Source organism: Salvia miltiorrhiza, chromosome 8 (genome assembly GCF_028751815.1).
Source record: "Salvia miltiorrhiza cultivar Shanhuang (shh) chromosome 8, IMPLAD_Smil_shh, whole genome shotgun sequence".
NCBI classification, from domain to species: domain Eukaryota; kingdom Viridiplantae; phylum Streptophyta; class Magnoliopsida; order Lamiales; family Lamiaceae; genus Salvia; species Salvia miltiorrhiza.
This window is the reverse complement of record NC_080394.1, coordinates 23,594,605-23,613,743: the sequence shown is the minus strand read 5'-3', so window position 1 is coordinate 23,613,743 and position 19,139 is coordinate 23,594,605. Positions and strand designations below refer to the sequence as shown.

Here is a 19,139-nt window from a genome sequence, read left to right as displayed (position 1 = left end):
CGGATCAAGGAGCGGGTTTGGGCGTGGGGCGACCCGGCCGCATGCTTGCGGCCGCACCCAATAATTGGCATAGAAGAAAATGAAGTGGGGAAGCCAATAAATTTCTCTTTACCTAAGTAGCGGTATTACCCGTTAAAATATGACGGGGGAAATACTTTATATTGTGATTTATAATTACTTTATGTTATTTTTATAATAATAGTATATTGAACATTTTTCATATAAATTATTTATATAATTAACATAAATTATTTTAATTTATGTTAATCTCAATTACTTTTTTGAATTAAATATTAATTTTTTGTTGAGATAATAAAAATACCCTTTATATAAATTTTCATATGATATAGTTTTATAAAAAGTTCATGTGTAGGGAAAAAAAAAATTATATACACTTGACATGATATGATGGAGGATTGATTTGTCGCATTTGGTGTTACAAGATTTATTAATTTTGTACATTTAAAAAAAAAAATTGTACACTTTTTTTTTTTAATTTAACTTCTGAGCATCATCTTATCTGGAGTTTCAAATATCATAATTGAATTGTACGTTTCATATCATCTCGAGTTTGTAAGATCATAACTAACTTATTAGAATTATCATGTCCAAAGTTTACAAAACCATAACTGAGTTATCGAACATCATATCGTCTGGAGTTTTGAAAGACCATTCGACTTTTGGACATCATCTCGTTTCAAGCTTGATAGACCAACTTTAATTTCCGAGCATCATCTCGTCTAAAATTAGAAAGACAATGGAGTTTGAGAGAGCATCATCAAATGTGAAATTATATTCATCATAGCAAACCGAACTCTAACAGTTTAGATAGTTCATTAATTTATCACAAAAATTTGGGTACAGCCGGGTTGATCCGAATCCAAAATAGTGTTATTTATAAGGTTTGGGTCAGGATACGAGTTCACATTAGGGTGCGGATCAGACTATAAGTGAGGGTGTAACCCGGTTGTACCCAAGAGCACCTCTTCATTTATAGAGTGAATAATTTTGCTCGTGCATGATAGATAAAAAAATTCAAGTAGCCTATTTTCCTCATTTCCACTTCAATTTGTGATAATATTATGATGAGGTATTGATGAAATAATATTTTTCTTCGGAAATTGATGTTATAAACAATGTTATCCATCTTAGAGAATATAGGATCAAAAAAAGTGAAAAATGATAAACTTTTTTCTTATTTTTTTTTAATTTATCCCTATTTTTTCATGATAAATTTGCAACGAATGAGAATATACGCATCCTAATACGCCAATGAAAAAAATAATTCCATGTTAGCTAGTTTGTATAGAGAAGAAAAAGAAGTGGGGAAGCAAAGAACGTGCACAATGATGCCCCTCCCAACCGTACCCATTTTTCCATAGTTTGACTATCTAGATAGTATGTATACATTCTTTCTTCGAAAAATAGGACTAAATATAAAAATACACAATAAAATTGTGAAATAGCTTATTGAAACAAAATACATTGCATAAACAAACTCCAATTAAACCCAAATACTTTTTTTTAAAAAAAGAAGCACAAAATCATATGCATAAACTCCATTGGTTTTTATACTATAAAATACAGACAGAAACTGCTTGTCAACTATCACACCTTCAAGAAACTAAATAGCAATTCCAAACACTATTGTGTCCTGGCTCGATTCCTCGCTCTTCTCCTGTCTCTGGCAACCAATATGTCTTCAACAACCTCTTCTATTTTTCCAAAGTATTTCACTCTGAAGCTTCGACAGAATAGAAGTAGCCACACAATGATTCCTAAGCCCACAACATATCCAAGTGCAGCAAATACGAATGTCCACTCAATCTCCCTCTTCTCTTCCCCATTTTCGACTTCTCCTGGGGATGAATTATTGTGATCCCTACGACTGCAGCTTATTGAATCATTAAAACCACACAACCCTGGATTTCCTTTGAAGGAATCAGCCGTAAACGTTCGTAACTGAGGGCCATTTGGGATCTGTCCTACCAACTTATTGTACGACAGATTTAAGAAGGAAAGAAATGTGAGCCCTCCAAGCTCCGGTGAAATCACCCCCGACACTTGGTTTCTAGAGAGGTCGAGTGATTCGAGCTTGCTCAATTGCCCAAACGACGTTGGGATGGTTCCATTGAAGGCATTGTGGGAGAAGTTGAGATGTCGCAGTGTGATAAGATCACCAATTGCATTTGGTATCCTTCCTCTGAAGTTGTTGCTAGAGAAATCAATGGTACCAAAGTCTGACCAAATGTCACCAAGCTCCCTCCTTAGCCCTTTCACTGTCAATATCACGCCACTCGTATAGAAGCTCGAAGACTCATGCCTTAGTTGTGTCATTGCCGTCCAACTCGAGAAGTTGATCGATTCCAGACTTCCACTGAAATTATTTGAAGATATGTCGACGATTTGAAGATCTGGCCAGTTGGTGCGACACCTCACTTCTCCATGGAATTTGTTGGACTGCAAAACAAGAACACGCAAGGTGGATGGAAGCATGCATGGGAAAGTGTCGTAGATGATGTTGTCCCCGACATTCATGAACTCCAATAACTCGCAACTTTGGAGGGACTTGGGGATTCTCCCCTGTAAACTGTTTCTGTTAAGATCAAGATAACTGAGGACGCAAGTGGGAGGAAAATTATCTGGGATGGCACCCGTGATGTTGTTCCGTCCAAGATCCAGCTCCATAATGTTTTCGAGTAGGCAGGCCGGTATAGTGCCACTCAATTCATTGGCAGACAAGTCAAGAACCGCGAGGCTTGAGGCAGTGCAGAAGGAGGTTGGAATTGATCCACTGAAACTGTTATTACCAAGTAACAAATTCTGAAGATTAGATGTGATGTCAGCTGGTATGAGCAGATCCAGCTCCCCCCGGAGCTGGTTAGAATGCAATTCTAGTTGTTCGAGAGAAGAAGGGATTTGGTAAGGCTTTTCAAAATCTGTGAGAAGATTGAATCAGAGTTTCAGTTCCTTAAGCTGTGTTCCCCATATCCAACTAGGTATCTCCCCAGCAATCCGATTGTTTGAGAGGTCCAATTCTGTTAGAGGGGAATGCTTTATGAAATCTGGAAAAGCATGCAAGTTACATGAAGCTAGTCCCACCTCCTGTAGCTGGGAGCTCCAACTGTGGTTGCCACCATACACTGACAAGTTGTTGCGAGATAGACCGAGGTGTGTGAGATTGGCGAGCCTTGTGAGCTTGTCTAGTACAAAACTGCCATTCAACGAGTTGTTACTAAGAGTCAAGTACTCGAGGCTGTGAAATTGGAAGAGAGAGTCGGGAATAGGCCCTTCCAGTTGGTTACCACTCAAATCTAACAAAACCATCTTCGACACATTCACAATGGGGATTACTCCACTAAATTTGTTGTTGTTAAGATGAAGTCTCGACATGGAAGGGAGGCCAAGTAGGGAGTGGGGAATGTCACCGGAGAATGAATTGGAATCCATATTCAGATAAGCAAGATTGGAAAGTCCTTCAAACAGGGTAGAAGAGAGCGGCCCTGTTAACAAGTTAAATGACAAGTCGACATGAATAAGCTGCGTTAGGCGAGCCAAGGTGGGTGGAATGGATCCTGTGAGTTGGCAATGAGACAAGTCTATCTTAGACAAGTTTCTGAGATTGCTAATTGAAGTTGGTATCGACCCAGACAAGTTGTTCCACTTGAGCACCATGGACTCGAGAGATCCGGTCTGAGCCAACGGCGATATGCTTCCACTAAGTGTATTGTAAGACAAATCAAGAATTCGCAAAGTAGGTATCTGGAAGATCTTATTAGGAAAGGAACCGTTCAAACTGCAGCCAACAAGACTCAAGGTGTTCAAACGTCGAAAATTGGCGAACAAGTCCGGAACTAGTGTTGAAAGATCGTTAGAATCTAGTTGAAGAATAGAAAGGGAATGGAGCTGCCAAAAGGAGTTAGCCAAAGGGCCGGATAAGGAACAAAAACGCAAGCTCAAAAGGGTGATGTTGGGTAAGTATGATGATATAATGTGGCTCCATTTTCGGCTTTCGTTACTTGAAATGGAGGCACCATCAAGACTCAGCTCTGTAAGGCGTGTTAGATTTCGGACGAGCATCTCCAAATTTGGGTGCTCAAGACTTAGACTCGAATATTCGCTGGAGATATCGAGACTCGCCAATTTCTTCATGGACAAGATTTCAGCAGGAAGCTGCCCACCGAAACCAGCATTTGACAAATTCAAGTGTGTCAAATAAGTGAGATTGTGAATACCTTTTGGGATGGGATCGGAGCTTAAGTCATTGTAAGCTAGATTTATCTTCTGCAGATGCATGAGTCTGAAGAGGCTGGACGAATCCTCGATTCCACCAGAAATGGCCTCATGGTCGAGCTGCAAACCAACGACGTACCCAGCAGCATCACATTCCACACCGTTCCACTTGCAGCACTCGTCTCTTTGATTCCATTGCACCAGTTTTGTTGAAGTAGAAGAATTGAATATCAAATCATTCTTGAGTTGAAGCAGCAACCTTTTCTCATGATCAAGACATTGGCTATACGAATGAGTCAAAATAATACTAACAATGATGAAGAACAACTTTGGAAGCATTGTGAAGAGGATATTGATGATTGAATTGTGTATAAAGTTGCAGCAATGAGATGTGTGGCTTTAAATTGCTACTGGGTCTGGATGGACTATCGCAGTTTGAATTTTCTTTTAGTTTTGAAAATTCAACACATATATATATATGTCTCTATCAAATAATTGCTTTTGGTTGGAATCGCTTCAAAAATAATTGTTCTTGGAATAAAAAATAAATATTAACTAATCCTTGCAAAAATTTGATCAGTTAACCAATTATTCAAAGGTTAACCATAATAGAAGAAAGTTATTATTTTTTATAGTATTTCAACACCGAAAATTTTCATCTCAAAAAAATTATAGATTCAAAACATAAAATTTAGAAGAGTACAACTCATAAAATAGTTAATTTATCTATTACCAATCTATTATATTTATATATAATAAAAGAAAGTTGTCTGCATAAATTTTCCCTCAAAATTGTCATTTGTCCTGCCAAAACTCAGTTATTTTTAGGGCTGCTTATTTGGATATTGGGTATTGATTATATCCAAACCGAAGTGAAATCCGTCGGTTATCGGGTAATCGATACTCGATATTTGGCTAAATGGTACGGTTATGGGTATGAGTATTGAAATTTTTTGGTTACCGGGTATTACCCGATAACAGATCGGGTATACCCGTTTAACTAATTTAATTAATTTTAAAATTATAAAATATAATTTTATTAATATAAATATATTTGATTTGATATTTATAATATAACTACAACTTTACGCGAAAGGAAATGTATCAATTTAAAAATTAATAATTAAATAAACTTATAAATAGTCAAAGTATAATAGAACAATCAATAATAAACTATTAAACTCTATTAAAATATTAACTCAACTCAATGAAATCATCAACTTGTTCATGGTATCATCGCACAAGGAATCGTGAAGGTGAATTAATTAAATAAGTTCTACTCCCTCCGTCCACGAAATAAACTCCCAGTTGGGGTTCGGCACGGAGACTTAGAAAGTTGAAAAAGGTGGTGTAAGAGACTAAAAGGGTAGTGTTTATGTATTGTTATTACTTTTACTAATCTTTAACTAGCAATTTGATAATAATAATAATAATAATAATAATAATAATAATAATAACAACAACAACAACAACAACAATAACAACAAAAATCATAAGGATAATAATAATAATAATAATAATAATAATAATAATAATAATAAGAATAACAACAACAATAATAATAATAATAATAATAATAATAATAATAATAATAATAATAATAATAATAATAATAATAATAATAATAATAATAACAACAACAACAATAATAACAATAATAATAATAATGATAAGGATAATAACAATAAGGATAATAATAATAATAATAATAATAATAATAATAATAATAATAAGAATAACAATAATAATAATAACAATAATAATAATAACAATAGTAATAAAAATAATAATAATAATAATAATAATAATAACAATAATAATAATAAGGATAATAATAATAATAATAATAATAATAATAATAATAATAATAATAATAATAATAATAATAATAATAATAAGGATAATAATAATAATAATAAGGATAATAATAATAATAATAATAATAATAATAATAATAATAATAATAATAATAATAATAATAATAATAATAATAATAATAATAATAATAATAATAAGAAGAGTGGATTTTTAAAATTGCCACTTTCATATTGTAAAGATAAAAAATGTCCACTAAAATAAAAAACATAAAAAATATCAACTGTTACCAAAATACCCTTCACATTAAAAATTTAAAAAATGTCCACTTTACATCACCCTTTTAAAAAATTCCGCAATTCACAACCAGTGTGAATTCATAACCAAAAAATTTTGGTTGTGAATTCACACTGGTTGTGAATTGAAAATTCACAACCAGTCGAATTCACAACCAGAATTTTTTGTTTGTGAATTCACAACTAGTCGAATTCACAGCCAAAATTTAATTCACAACCAGTCGAATTCACAACTAAAATTTAATTCACAACTAGAATTTTTTGGTTGTGAATTCACAACAAACGAATTCACAACCAAAATTTAATTCACAATCAGATTTATGTTGGTTGTGAATTCACAATCAGTCGAATTCACAACCTGAATTTAATTCACAACTAGAATTTATTTTGGTTGTGAATTCAAGTAGTTGTGAGTTTGAGTTTTTAAAGTTTGAATAAAGTTTGAATTCAAAATTAAAACTGTAATTTATTTTGATTGTGAATTTATAGATTTGGTTGTAAATTCAAGAATATTAAGTTGTGAATTCATCGAGCTAGTTGTGAATTCAAGAACATTAAGTTGTGAATTCATCGACCTGGTTGTGAATTCTTAAATCTAGTTGTGAATTCTTAAATCTAGTTGTGAATTCATAAATGTGGTCGTGAATTCAAGAACATTAAATTGTGAATTCATAAATTTGGTTGTGAATTTAAGAACATTAAAAAAATAATTATACAGCTCAATCAAATTGGTGTACAACACCAAAATACAACAACTCAATCTACCATCAATTGAGTGAAATAAATTTCCTCTGTTTTTTCACATCTATTTCTCATTCATCAAGCTAAACTAATTCTCACATCATCTTCTTCCACAAATTCCCCAATTTCCTGCTCTTTTCCCCAACAACAACAACAAACTCTCTTTCCCGTTGTACCCCTGCAGATTCTCCAAAATGTCCTCCCCCTTCACGAGCCCCCGCCGCCTGCCGCCGCCGTTCGCCACGCCGCAGATGCTCTCCGATTGGCTGCGGCCGCGCCTCGCTGCCGACCTCTTCGGATCGTGGGGCATCAAGCCGGGCACAAAAAATGTCCACAATCTGTGGCTGGAGATCGCCGAGGGCGAGACCTCTCTCGCCGATTCTGTCCCTCCTGTTCACACGGTCGAGGCACCGCAGCCGCCCGCTGTCGGAGAAGATGAAGCCCGGTGAATCGATCGAGGCGGCGGTTTACTGCGCCGTGAAAGAGGAATTAGGGTTAGGATCATCGGTCAAAATTGGAACTCTAGGGATCGATAATTGATCAGCCCTAACGGAGACGACGATCGACAGTAATACCACTCCAGATCTCCGGCGATCGACGACGATCGATGGTGGCTGTGCGGCGCTGCCGCTGCGATTGCTGGAGATCTACCACTGCAACTACGGCTGCGCTCTCCACAAGTTGAATCCGACAACTCCAAGTCAGAATAGAGAGATAGAGAGATAGAAAGAGGCGTCGCGGTGGTGGTGGTTGTGCGGCGTTGCCGGAGATTAAGTGGCGACGGCAAGGCGGACGGGCGGCGCGCAGGGAAGGCAGACGAGAGAGAGAAAAAGAGAGAGAAAGAGAGTGGAGAGAGAAAGATGCATACTGGAGAGAAAGATATAGTACATATATTTAAAGGAGGGTATTTCTGTCTTTTCAATCAAAAAGTGGACAGTTTTTAAGTTTTTTATCTTAGTGGACAATTTTTATCTTTACAATATGAAAGTGGATAGTTTTATATATTAACTCTAATAATAATAATAATAATAATAATAATAATAATAATAATAATAATAATAATAACAACAACAACAACAACAACAATAATAATAATAATAATAATAATAATAATAATAATAATAATAATAATAATAATAATAATAATAATAAGAATAATAACAACAACAACAACAACAAGAATAATAATAAGAATAATAAAGATAATAATAATAATAATAATAATAATAATAATAATAATAATAATAATAATAATAATAATAATAATAAGAATAATAATAATAATAATAATAATAATAATAATAATAATAATAATAATAATAATAATAATAATAATAATAATAATAATAACAACAACAACAATAATAACAATAATAACAACAATAATAAAAATAATAATTAACAACAACAACAATAATAATAAGAATAATACTCCATCCGTCTCACAAAAACATGAACAAAGAGAAATGCACGAGTTTTAAGAAATGTTAGTTGAGAGTTAAAGTAAGTGAAAAATGGGTCCCACTTTAAAAGGTGTTGTGAGAGAGAGTAATGAATTAATTAAGGAAAAGTAGTGGTGGGCCATGATGTACTAAAATGGAAAGTTTCATGTTTTTGTGAGACACCCCAAAATAGAAAAACGTTCATGTTTTTGTGAGACGGAGGGAGTAATAATAATAACAACAATAACAATAATACGGTTAATAATTATAATAACAACAACAATAACAATAACAATAATAAAATATAATAATAATAATAATAACAATAATAATAATAATAATAATAATAATAATAATAATAATAATAATAATAATAATAATAATAATAATAATAATAACAACAACAACAACAACAACAACAACAACAACAATAATAATAATAATAATAATAATAATAATAATAATAATAATAATAATAATAATAATAACAATAATAACAATAACAATAATAATAAGAATAATAACAATAACAATAACAATAACAATATCAATAATAAGGATAACAATAATAATAATAATAATAATAATAATAATAATAATAATAATAATAATAATAATAATAATAATAATAATAATAATAATAATATTTAGTTAAGGGGAGACTAATTACATAAGTAATGGTGGAATAAAGTGGGCCCAATAAATAAAAGTGTAATAAATTTAAAAGCAAGGGAGGGTATAATTGTCCAAAAAACATAGTAGGAGTTTATTTCGTGGACAAATATTTAAGGGCAAGTAGGAGTTTATTTCGTGGACGGATGGAGTACTAAATAGCTACCGTCTAATATAGCTAACTTTTTTTAATGGTAACCGACTCATATAACCGTCCCGTTTAATCGGTAACCGAATACCGTTTGGGTTCGGGTACGTGTAACATAAATGCTAAATTTTGGGTACGGGTACCCAAATTTTGGGTACGGTTATACCATACCCGACCCGTTAATCACCGCTAGTTATTTCCATGCAAAAATTGTTTTTATATGCTTAAAAGTTATATATACTAATAGAAAAGAGCCTAAGGCACAACTTGTAGATTGCCTATTTTACCCATGTTATATATTTATTATTATATTTATAAAATATAAATCTATTTTGATATACATTTATTTGTCATCCAAACCTATAAAGAATACTTTATATCTATAGCTATTGATAAGGCTTATAAATAAATATATTCATCCAATAATTTTTTTAATAAAATAATGAATTAATAAAAAAATTAAATAATAGATTATCAATTAAAATAACATTAATTACACGTACAACGTACTTTCTTTTTGCTAGCCATTCCTAAAAAAAACTAATTTCAAGGACTTTGAGATATGTTAAAATTTCAATATATTTAAGTAAACAAAACTATTTTTATTTATCAAGACTGATTCTTAAAAGTAATTGTCACTAAAGATCATGTTTATGTGCTAAGATTAAAAAGGCATGTATATTAAAAAGTGATATGCAATTAACCCTTAATAAAGTTTTATTAGTATATATATCCAACAGGGTAGTGCTATTCAATAGACTTCCCTTAGTCTATAATATAAGACTAAATTATAACCGTAGATCATACATGATCTACGGCTGGATTTCCATTTGAATGGGGTGTATAATGCATTTAATAAAAGAAATTGTGCATACGCATGACGTAAGGGTATAATTGCCCATATGAAATTGACCTTCCAAATATTCTTTTTGGTCGTTCCGATTCTCAAGCAACAATTAAATAGGTAATTTAAGATTTGTAATCATTACATCTCGGTATATTCAAGGGATTGATGAAATTATTGTAGTAAATGCATGGATCTTTTTTTGTATGAATAATATGGTTGAATACATGAATTTTTTAAGAGTAGTTAATGCATGTTTTGTTGTGTGTATTCGGCCGATTAATTTATTTAGTTGTGGACTTTATTCTTCTTCATTCATGTATATGCACGAATCTGTATGAATTTTTTACGCGAACACTAAATATCTTGAGCAATAAAATATTGATCTAAAAAAATATGAATTCAGGAATGTACTGTAAAAATATTATTATTAAGTGAGTACTCAGCACATGAATAATTAGATCTATTGTATGATTTTTTTGTGATGATATTTTGGTTGTGTAAATGTGTTAGTACTAATTTTTCTGTAATTTATTATTGATGTCGGCTCTCATGAATATTGTAGTTCAGCTGAATGAATTCTAAAAATCATATGAATTAATCAATATGTAGTCACTCTATGAATAAATAGATTTAGTAGTATGAATTTTTTTTTTTTATCTGAACAATAAAATTAGACTGAATTTTTTTTCATTTTGTTATCTTATGGGTTAGTGAAGAAAACTCACGATTTTTTCAATCTGTTATCAGAACTGCGAAATATGGGTTAATAAAGATATGGAAAAAAATTATGGATGACTGAAGATATGCAAACGTGATACCCTAAATTGTGAGAATATATTAATTAAGAAAATGTAATTACATTATTAACCCCCTAATGCATTTCAGATAATTCATTCAAAACAAAATCTGGCCGTTGATATAATTGAGATCAAGCGTTGAGATTGAGTCTTATTTTATAGCATAAGAGTGAGTCTTATTTTAGTGCAACCTTATATCCAACCCATTAAATTTAAAAACACGGGGGATTAGAGCGGCGAGGGATTGATCCCTAGAAACAAATTTGAACCGCCGTAGTATATATATATATATATATCGTATCCATGAATACTTTATTGCAAATCTTGGTATATTAATTATCTCCTCAAAGTCATCCATTGGATATATATATATATATCGTATCCATGAATACTTTATTGCAAATCTTGGTATATTAATTATCTCCTCAAAGTCATCCATTGGCTTTTTGTATTAGAATTTCAATAAAGTCTTTGTTTAATCATTCTACGCCTTAATCAATTGTGGATTGAATTTATAGATGCTTCGAAGTCAAAGGCATGTTTTGTTCATATATTCCACAGGTAGGCCACGGTGACAAGTATAGACGATAACATGAAGTGGGGAAGCCAAGAAATTGCCATTGCAAAGAGTCAAAAAGTTGACTTGATCCTACCTAGTTGAGGCAGTGGTGGAAGATTATTCACTTGTGCCCATGTTTGGTACCCTAAATAGCAAATATATCTCGATTTAACTCAAATGCGTTCAAGAAAAAGATTTGGGCCGTTTCTTTTCAACTTGTCCGAGCTTCACCTTCAAATATTGTTTCTCATCTTCAATAGTGCCATAGATTAATTAAGATTAGGGGATGAGGGACAAAATTACCCTCTACTATCCATCCTTTCGTACCTACCATTTCATCCTCGTGTTATAAATCCGTTCCTAATTTCATCACAAAAAGAAGTCTATTTTTTTCAGTGGATATGGCCCGTGGGGGGAATTTGGTACTTAACCATTTCTAACGATGTTAACCGCTGTTAAAACGCAGGGGGGGTATTGGGGCGATTTTGCCACGTTGAGGTAGTAAACAACTCTTACTGGTCCTATACGCGATAGACGTCATCGATAGGGGAGAATTTGGTACTTAACCCTTTAAACTAAGATATCAAATATAAATTTCATGTTATCTAGGTTTCGTATTTAGGGTATCAAACACCATGAAAATGATACTAATCACTCTTTACTAATAGTATATATATTCTATCTTGAGTTAAGTTATTTTGTCATAACCTAACATGCAACGCCTCAAATTAACTCATGACATTGTTTTAAAACGTTCTTGCCCACACCATCCTGACTATTTAGAGGGTGTTTGGCTAAGTTTATAATCTCTTTAAAACAACTTATAAGTTGTTTAAGAGTTTATAATCTCTTTCAAAGTGTTTGACAAAATAAACTTCTAAATAGTTATAAGTTGTAAAAATAAGCTCCTCAAAAAATAAGTTCCTCTACCCCAACTTATTTTCTCATTATCTTATAAGTATCACTCATTTTACAAAATAATTCAACTATGATTTTTTATTTTCATATATATATATCATATATCATTCTAATTTCATTTCTCTTCACTCTCACTAACTAAAAATTTTCACTCACTAACTAAAAATTCTATCTCTAGCTTATTAGTTTAATTATCCAAACACTTTAACAACTTAATTATAACCTCTTAAACAATTACTATATTTTATAAGCTCTTGAAACATCTTATAAACTTCAAGAGCTTATAAACTCTTTAAAATAAACTTAGCCAAACACCCCTTATTCCTAGCTTCCAATAAGAAGAGACAAGCTTATATATCCATGGCGTGAATGAGAAAGCTTAGGAATATCTTCTTTAATGTGCATACAAATTCATTGGGTAATTGAACTTAATTATAAGCTAGACAAGCTTATCCATAGCGTGAATGAGAAAGCTTAGGAGTATCTTTTTCATAGGTCTGAGGATGCATCAATAAGCAGCAGCCAATTATGTTCCCACAAGAGAACCCACGAGCCATAGGTCAGACGAAGACTAATTATTTATTTCTACAGAAATCTATAACCTTCTTTATATGTAATTTAAAAAAAATAAAAATTATAACCATCTAGATTGCTAACTTATTCTATACAACTCTACTTAATTACTTTCATTCTTAATTGATAGCGTTACATTTAATTAAAGTATTTGAAGTTGCATCTCAATTTCTCTACACATTTCAACGAAGTTGGTGGTCATGTAATTAAGTAGTACTCATTTAAGAATAAATCGGAATGTTAAAGAATAGATATTTAGAAGGTTGTTATGGAAAAATAAGCATCTAAATTACTACAAGACCAAAGTTGTAGTATTTGAGAGCATTGTTGTACGAAGCCATGCAGCAATGTCTGAGGCTGCATGAGGGAGTTGTACCATGTAGGCATTAAGGAGCCCTCCCATCCGAACTCATCTTTTTTATGTAATCACAAACTTTGTCTGATTGGTGGAGTAGGCGACCTTCTTGGCCGGCGAAGTCATTGTGGCCAATGTAGATCACATAGAGGGCTTTTCCAAATATATCTGGTTGAGGGAGATTGGTTTGGCCTAACAAAAAGTATCAAAGATGTCACCATCGAAAATCATTTATTTACTTTATAATTTTTATTTGAAAATTATTTTCAGGCTATGAAATTAACGAACAAATCTCTAATATTGTAATTGAGATCTAGGGCACTATAGTTGATATTTCACTTTTTTTTTTCCTTACATATTTGTTATTTTCAATTTCAGTTTTGTATACTTTAGTTTAATATTATGATTATTAATTAGGATCTATTCTATCTAATTAGGATATATACTTATTTTTTTATCATTTAATTTCCTTTTTATTAATTAATAATATGTTGATAAATTTGAATTTATGGTATATAATATTTCAATAATTACTTATTTTTAAATAAAAATTAAGTACTACTATAATATTATACTCCCTCCGTCCCATTACAAATGTTCCATTACTTTTGGGCACGAAGATTAAGGAATGTGTAGAAAGTAGATAAAATGAGTTGGTGAAAATTGTTTAAATATTAGATTTAGAGAGAATATATTGTTAAAAAAGAAATGAAATATTTTATAATAAAATATTTCATTATGAAAGGTGTGACATTTATAATGCGAAGAGTGGAATAATAAATATAACAGTGGAACATAATTACACACGAAAAATTGTTAACGGATTATAGATCTCGTCCGGAAAGTATAATTGATTGATATGGTCCAAGAATATCAACGTAAAGTAATCAAATAATCTCCAACTCTTTTTTTTTAGGGAAATAATCTCCAACTCTTGACAAAAACCCGACCCGCAAACTACATCCATAAATTGACCCATTTCCGAAAATCCGAACCCGGGTTCAGACAAACCAGTTGACGGGGCACGGCCTGCATAGAAGACTACTGAAACGCTCTCTACTCATCACTGTAGAGAGAGAAACTCACTAAATCTTCACCCCAATGGCAGCTGCAATTTTCTCTCTCTTCATATTCCTCGTCTTGCTGCTCGTCAAAACGTCTTCAGCCTCCTCCTCTGGCCTCCAGATCCTCCAGGCCGAGCGTCAGGTGAATTCCCTTTTCCGATCCTTTACTCCGTTTTGTTAATTTGAAGAGGTAGTATCTGATTTAAATCTGCAAATGTAGTTTATTGATTGAATGATTATTTTCATTTTTATGTGATGATTTCATTTTTATTCACGCTTTTTATTCACGATTTTTATTCACGCTTGTGCATTTGAATTTGGTGCAGATTGAATTGACTTCGCACATTGTTAGGGTTTACCTGACATTGAAGGTAAATTTTCAACTATTATCCGCTTTAATTCAATGAAAATAAACAAATCTATCGATTCTGCAAGAGGATGTTATGTGTAGTATTTATTAGTTGGCTCAAATTTTCTTTTCTTATATTGTTTCTATTTCGAAGGAAATAGTTATGGGTTCTAATAATTAAATTGGGTTGCATTGCAATTCTATGAGGTGATGAGTTTTTAGTCAACCCAATTATCTCCATGTTTTTATCGACTTTAAGCCAAAATAATCTTCAAAAAATGTAATTTTTGTGTAGTAGTTTCAGGACTTGGTGAAAAAACTACAAGGAATGCACGCTAGAGATATAATTTAATTGGCGATGGCTCAAAATTAACCCAAAATTGAACAGTAACTGAATGGATGATGAGCAACTTCCAACTTAACTGGAGATGTGTGTGTGTGTGTGTGTGTGTGTGTGTGTGTGTGTGAGTGTAATCGGTTACGGTGCCTGAGCTACAAATATATACCTTGCTTATAATAGTTCTTGCATGTTTTACAAGCTTCTTATTAGTTATCCGTAATGTCACACTCAAAATGCAGAAATAATCTGAAAGTGTTGACTGGATCAATTTTCTTTCTGTAGATAGAGAACACTGAGGATGCTCCAGCAACAGAAGTTCTCTTATCATTCCCACCTGCGCAGTTTGAGCATCTAGCATTGGTTAAAGCAGCTGTGACTGTCGGAAAAAAGAGGAAGAAGTCTTATGCCCCTCTTGAAGCCAACCCAACCGAACAACCTGAAGCACCCAATGGAACAAAATACTATTCTGTATCATTACTCAAACCGTTGGCGAAGGGTGAAACTACCACTCTAGAAATACTTTATGTCTTGACCCAATCTCTTGAACCCTTCCCAGTAGAGATAACGCAGTCTGATCCTCAATTAGTTTATTACCATGATAGTGCAATTATACTGTCACCATATCATATTGCGCACCAGGCAACAGTGGTTAAAACCCCAAGCAACAATGTGGAATCTTTCACCCAAGTCGAACCGGCTCACCGTAGTGGCAGTGAACTGAGATATGGGCCATATGAGGGTCGTGATTCTTACTCATACTCTCCTATTATCATCCATTTTGAAAACAACCATCCTTTTGCTGTTGTGGAGGAGCTTGAGCGTGAAATTGAAATCTCTCATTGGGGGAGTGTACAGGTCACAGAGCGTTACAAGTTAGCTCATGCTGGTGCTAAACACAAAGGTGCTTTCTCGAGGTTAGGTTACAAGAAAATGGACAACTTCTATGTCAAATACTTTCGTCTTTCAATGTTTAAGTTTTTTTTCTATCGTGCTTTTCTTAAGTTAAATGCAGTTTCAATCAAGCATGTCTTTGAAATTGTACTGATAGATATTGAAGTTATAAAGTTTACTTGATCTTAGGCCTTGCAATGCATTATATGCTAGCTGTAGTTAGTTAAATTTTATGGTAACTAGTAAAAGCAAAATATTAACTTAAATTAGCTACTTCTCTTACTTTGGTCCTTCACCTTATTAATATTTATTTTTACAGGGTTGAGTATCAATCGAGACCCAGCGGTAGTGGCGTCTCCTCTTTCAAGCATCTTCTTGCAGAACTACCCCCACGAGTTCATTCTGTCTACTACAGGGATGAGATCGGGAATATATCATCATCCCGTTTACGTACAAACTCCAAGAAGGTAGTTCTCACTCGTTAGTCATTACACTCTGTTAATATATGGAGTCACTAACGTACAAAAACTAGTAAAGTGGACCCTGGTTTAGGCCGCTGGTGTTTTAAGCCTTCTCTCTTTTGTTAAACTAACTCAATTTCTTCTTCCTGAACAATTATGGTCAAATATATCTCAATTCTTCTATGTTGTTGGTCTCTAATTGAGTACTTAAGAGCTGCATCCTATTTCAAATGCTTAAGAATAGATCCGACAAGCTACATACTTGTCAAACTTTCTGAAAAGAGAATAATGATATCTTGTCTTAGCACCGCTGTTGTGCTGGCTTATCTGACTTGTGTCCGTGTTTTTCCTCTCCCAGTCTGAGTTGTTAATAGAGCCGCGTTATCCTTTATTTGGAGGCTGGAAAGCAACCTTTGTCATTGGATACGGGGTGCCACTGAAGGACTTCCTTTACGAATCAGCTCCTGGTGCTCGTTACCTGAATTACACTTTTGGCTGCCCTATTGCGGATACTGTAGTAGTCAAGCTGACAATCAAAGTATGTACTATATTATCAGTTAACATGCTGCTATATCAAATTATGTCTCTATTAGTTAAGGGTTTGATAAATTTTCTATAAGTAAGCGCTATAACATGAGAATTTTTAATTGTTTTAGGTTGTCCTCCCAGAGGGTTCAAAGGATCCATCTGTTGAAGTTCCATTTGCAGTCAAACAAAGTTTAGAGGTATGCTTTTTTAAATTAAACCTCTGGTCTCAAATGTATCTACTGAAACAATAAACGTTTTAACAGGGTTGTTCTTTATATTCAATTTTAGCTCTTATGTGCCATATCTGTATCTTTGTAATTGAATATCTTATCATAACGGTGGTGGGCGACATGTTATTTCCCAATTCTTAATCCGTTCTTTTAGTAATTTTCTCTCCGGATGCTGGTGAAACTCCATTGAGAATGGATCTGCTGGTCAAAAGTTTTTCATGATAATGAACCTTTTTCTGAGAATTATGGCGCTTTTTATGACTTTATGCAACAAAAACCTCTGAATCTTTTCAATTTAAGTAGTATATGCTGATGCAGCCTGGTTGCAATATCATAGTTAGTCTATACTGTAGTCTTTGGTTCATCTGATTGGGATGGACATCCACTGATGTTGGCTTGAAATGCTCTTACAACATTTGCAGAAGAAGTACTCATACCTTGATGTGATTGGACGGACTGTAGTGGTTCTGGAAAAGGAAAATGTAGTCCCTGAGCATAATGTTCCTTTCCAGGTAATCTCTTAATGCATTGATTTTATTGACCTCCATGTATGGACATCTTCTATACAGAATAATTTTTTCCGATCACACTTCCTTACAATTTGAGCTATATATCGCCTTCAAAAACCAAGTATCAGTAATATATCATCATGAGCTTATTCACCTGTTCCTCCTTATCTTGGGAAACCCTCCCCAGCCCCCCCCCCCCCCCCCCCCCACACACCTAAAAAAACCAATACGTTTACTGTGCACACACTTGCACAAAACAAAGCGGAAGTAAAAGTTACTCTTCTTTCGTTGAAACATAATATGTAGCTGCTTGTGTTTGGCCTTGACCTGATGTTCTCCAATCTGCCTAAAAGATTTATTAGATCTTTATCTTTGTTGTTGAAATGGTGCAATATTGGTTTTCTTGAAAGAGCTAGTTTATTATATGCAGTTTTTGAGATCTTTTTCTCTTTTATAGATTTCATGAGATTGTAGTTCTTACTTATTTCATTTCTATATATCTATTTTTACTACAAGGTTCAATAGATTGTATACGGTTAAATTTACACATTGTCAAACTCCCTCATTTTATTTCGTACGTGCAGGTCCATTACAAGTTCAACCCAATATTTATGCTTGCCGAACCCTTGATGCTAGCTTCTACATTTTTCCTTCTCTTTGCCACTTCTATTGCATACCTTCACATTGACCTTTCAATACGGAAATGAAATGTCAATCGATATAACAACACTTGGAAGGTACCATTTCTGATCGCATTGCTATAATTTTAGTTCTCTAAACTATTAGTCGCGTTCAAATTTGAGCTGTTGCATCTGTAAAGCCTGAATATCGTGTATGTTGGTTAGGTTGATGGCTGGAAGCTGCAGTGAGTGTAGATGACATTTTGAAGTTCACGGATATAGGACAGACTTCCTTTGCCAAAATGTAGGGCAACTAAAAACTTTACATCATAGTGAGACATTGCATCTTTTTCTTCAAATTGAATTGTATCTCTAGATGAGAAAATCGGGCGAAACTTTTGCCCGTGTTCGACTAGCGAAAACATTTTGGCCTTAAATTCAAAATGAGATAGTTTGTTTTGGGCTATATTTGAGGTCGACTTTTGTAGTTATATAATGGGTTAATAGCCGGAAAATACACGAACTATTTTCAAATTTGCATATTGCACATCACCATTAAAATTAGCTCCAAAATACATCACCTTTTAATTTTATTGCAAATTGCACACGCGTTGACCATCACCTTGATCGGTGTTGACGTGGCACCGGAATTTTCAAACGTGGACTCACCGGCATTCAAAACGACGTCGTTTTGAGTGAGTATCAATTATAAAAAAAAGGAAAAATCAGTGGTCAGGAGAGGAAGTCGCGG

At 33.3% G+C, this 19,139-nt stretch overlaps 3 protein-coding genes across 3 annotated transcripts; 1 reads left to right on the top strand and 2 right to left on the bottom strand.

The window, feature by feature from the left end:
- Nucleotides 1-1,504: 1,504 nt before the first annotated feature.
- LOC131001986 (receptor-like protein 6) lies at nucleotides 1,505-4,664 on the bottom strand. Its single transcript, XM_057928657.1, has one exon. It carries the CDS (start codon nucleotides 4,570-4,572, stop codon nucleotides 2,956-2,958), a length of 1,617 nt encoding a protein of 538 aa, XP_057784640.1. The 5' UTR covers nucleotides 4,573-4,664; the 3' UTR covers nucleotides 1,505-2,955.
- LOC130998215 (receptor-like protein 33) lies at nucleotides 1,645-2,688 on the bottom strand. Its single transcript, XM_057923645.1, has one exon. The coding sequence runs from the start codon at nucleotides 2,686-2,688 to the stop codon at nucleotides 1,645-1,647; it is 1,044 nt and encodes a 347-aa protein (XP_057779628.1).
- Nucleotides 4,665-14,397: 9,733 nt separating the features above from the next.
- LOC131001984 (dolichyl-diphosphooligosaccharide--protein glycosyltransferase subunit 1B) lies at nucleotides 14,398-18,854 on the top strand. Its single transcript, XM_057928656.1, has 9 exons — nucleotides 14,398-14,602; nucleotides 14,787-14,831; nucleotides 15,432-16,063; nucleotides 16,360-16,507; nucleotides 16,860-17,039; nucleotides 17,158-17,226; nucleotides 17,682-17,771; nucleotides 18,353-18,505; nucleotides 18,614-18,854. The coding sequence occupies exons 1-8, from the start codon at nucleotides 14,498-14,500 to the stop codon at nucleotides 18,473-18,475; spliced, it is 1,392 nt and encodes a 463-aa protein (XP_057784639.1). The 5' UTR covers nucleotides 14,398-14,497; the 3' UTR covers nucleotides 18,476-18,505; nucleotides 18,614-18,854.
- The last annotated feature ends 285 nt before the right edge of the window (nucleotides 18,855-19,139 follow it).

What these genes read in the sequence shown, in the direction of transcription:
- LOC130998215 (XM_057923645.1), bottom strand. Translation starts at nt 2,688, where the DNA reads ATGGAGCTGGATCTTGGACGGAACAACATCACGGGTGCCATCCCAGAT.
- LOC131001986 (XM_057928657.1), bottom strand. Translation starts at nt 4,572, where the DNA reads ATGCTTCCAAAGTTGTTCTTCATCATTGTTAGTATTATTTTGACTCAT.
- LOC131001984 (XM_057928656.1), top strand. Translation starts at nt 14,498, where the DNA reads ATGGCAGCTGCAATTTTCTCTCTCTTCATATTCCTCGTCTTGCTGCTC. An exon ending in GGGTTTACCTGACATTGAAG is followed by an intron (nt 14,832 to 15,431) that starts GTAAATTTTCAA and finishes TTCTTTCTGTAG; the next exon opens with ATAGAGAACACTGAGGATGC. An exon ending in TAGTCAAGCTGACAATCAAA is followed by an intron (nt 17,040 to 17,157) that starts GTATGTACTATA and finishes TAATTGTTTTAG; the next exon opens with GTTGTCCTCCCAGAGGGTTC.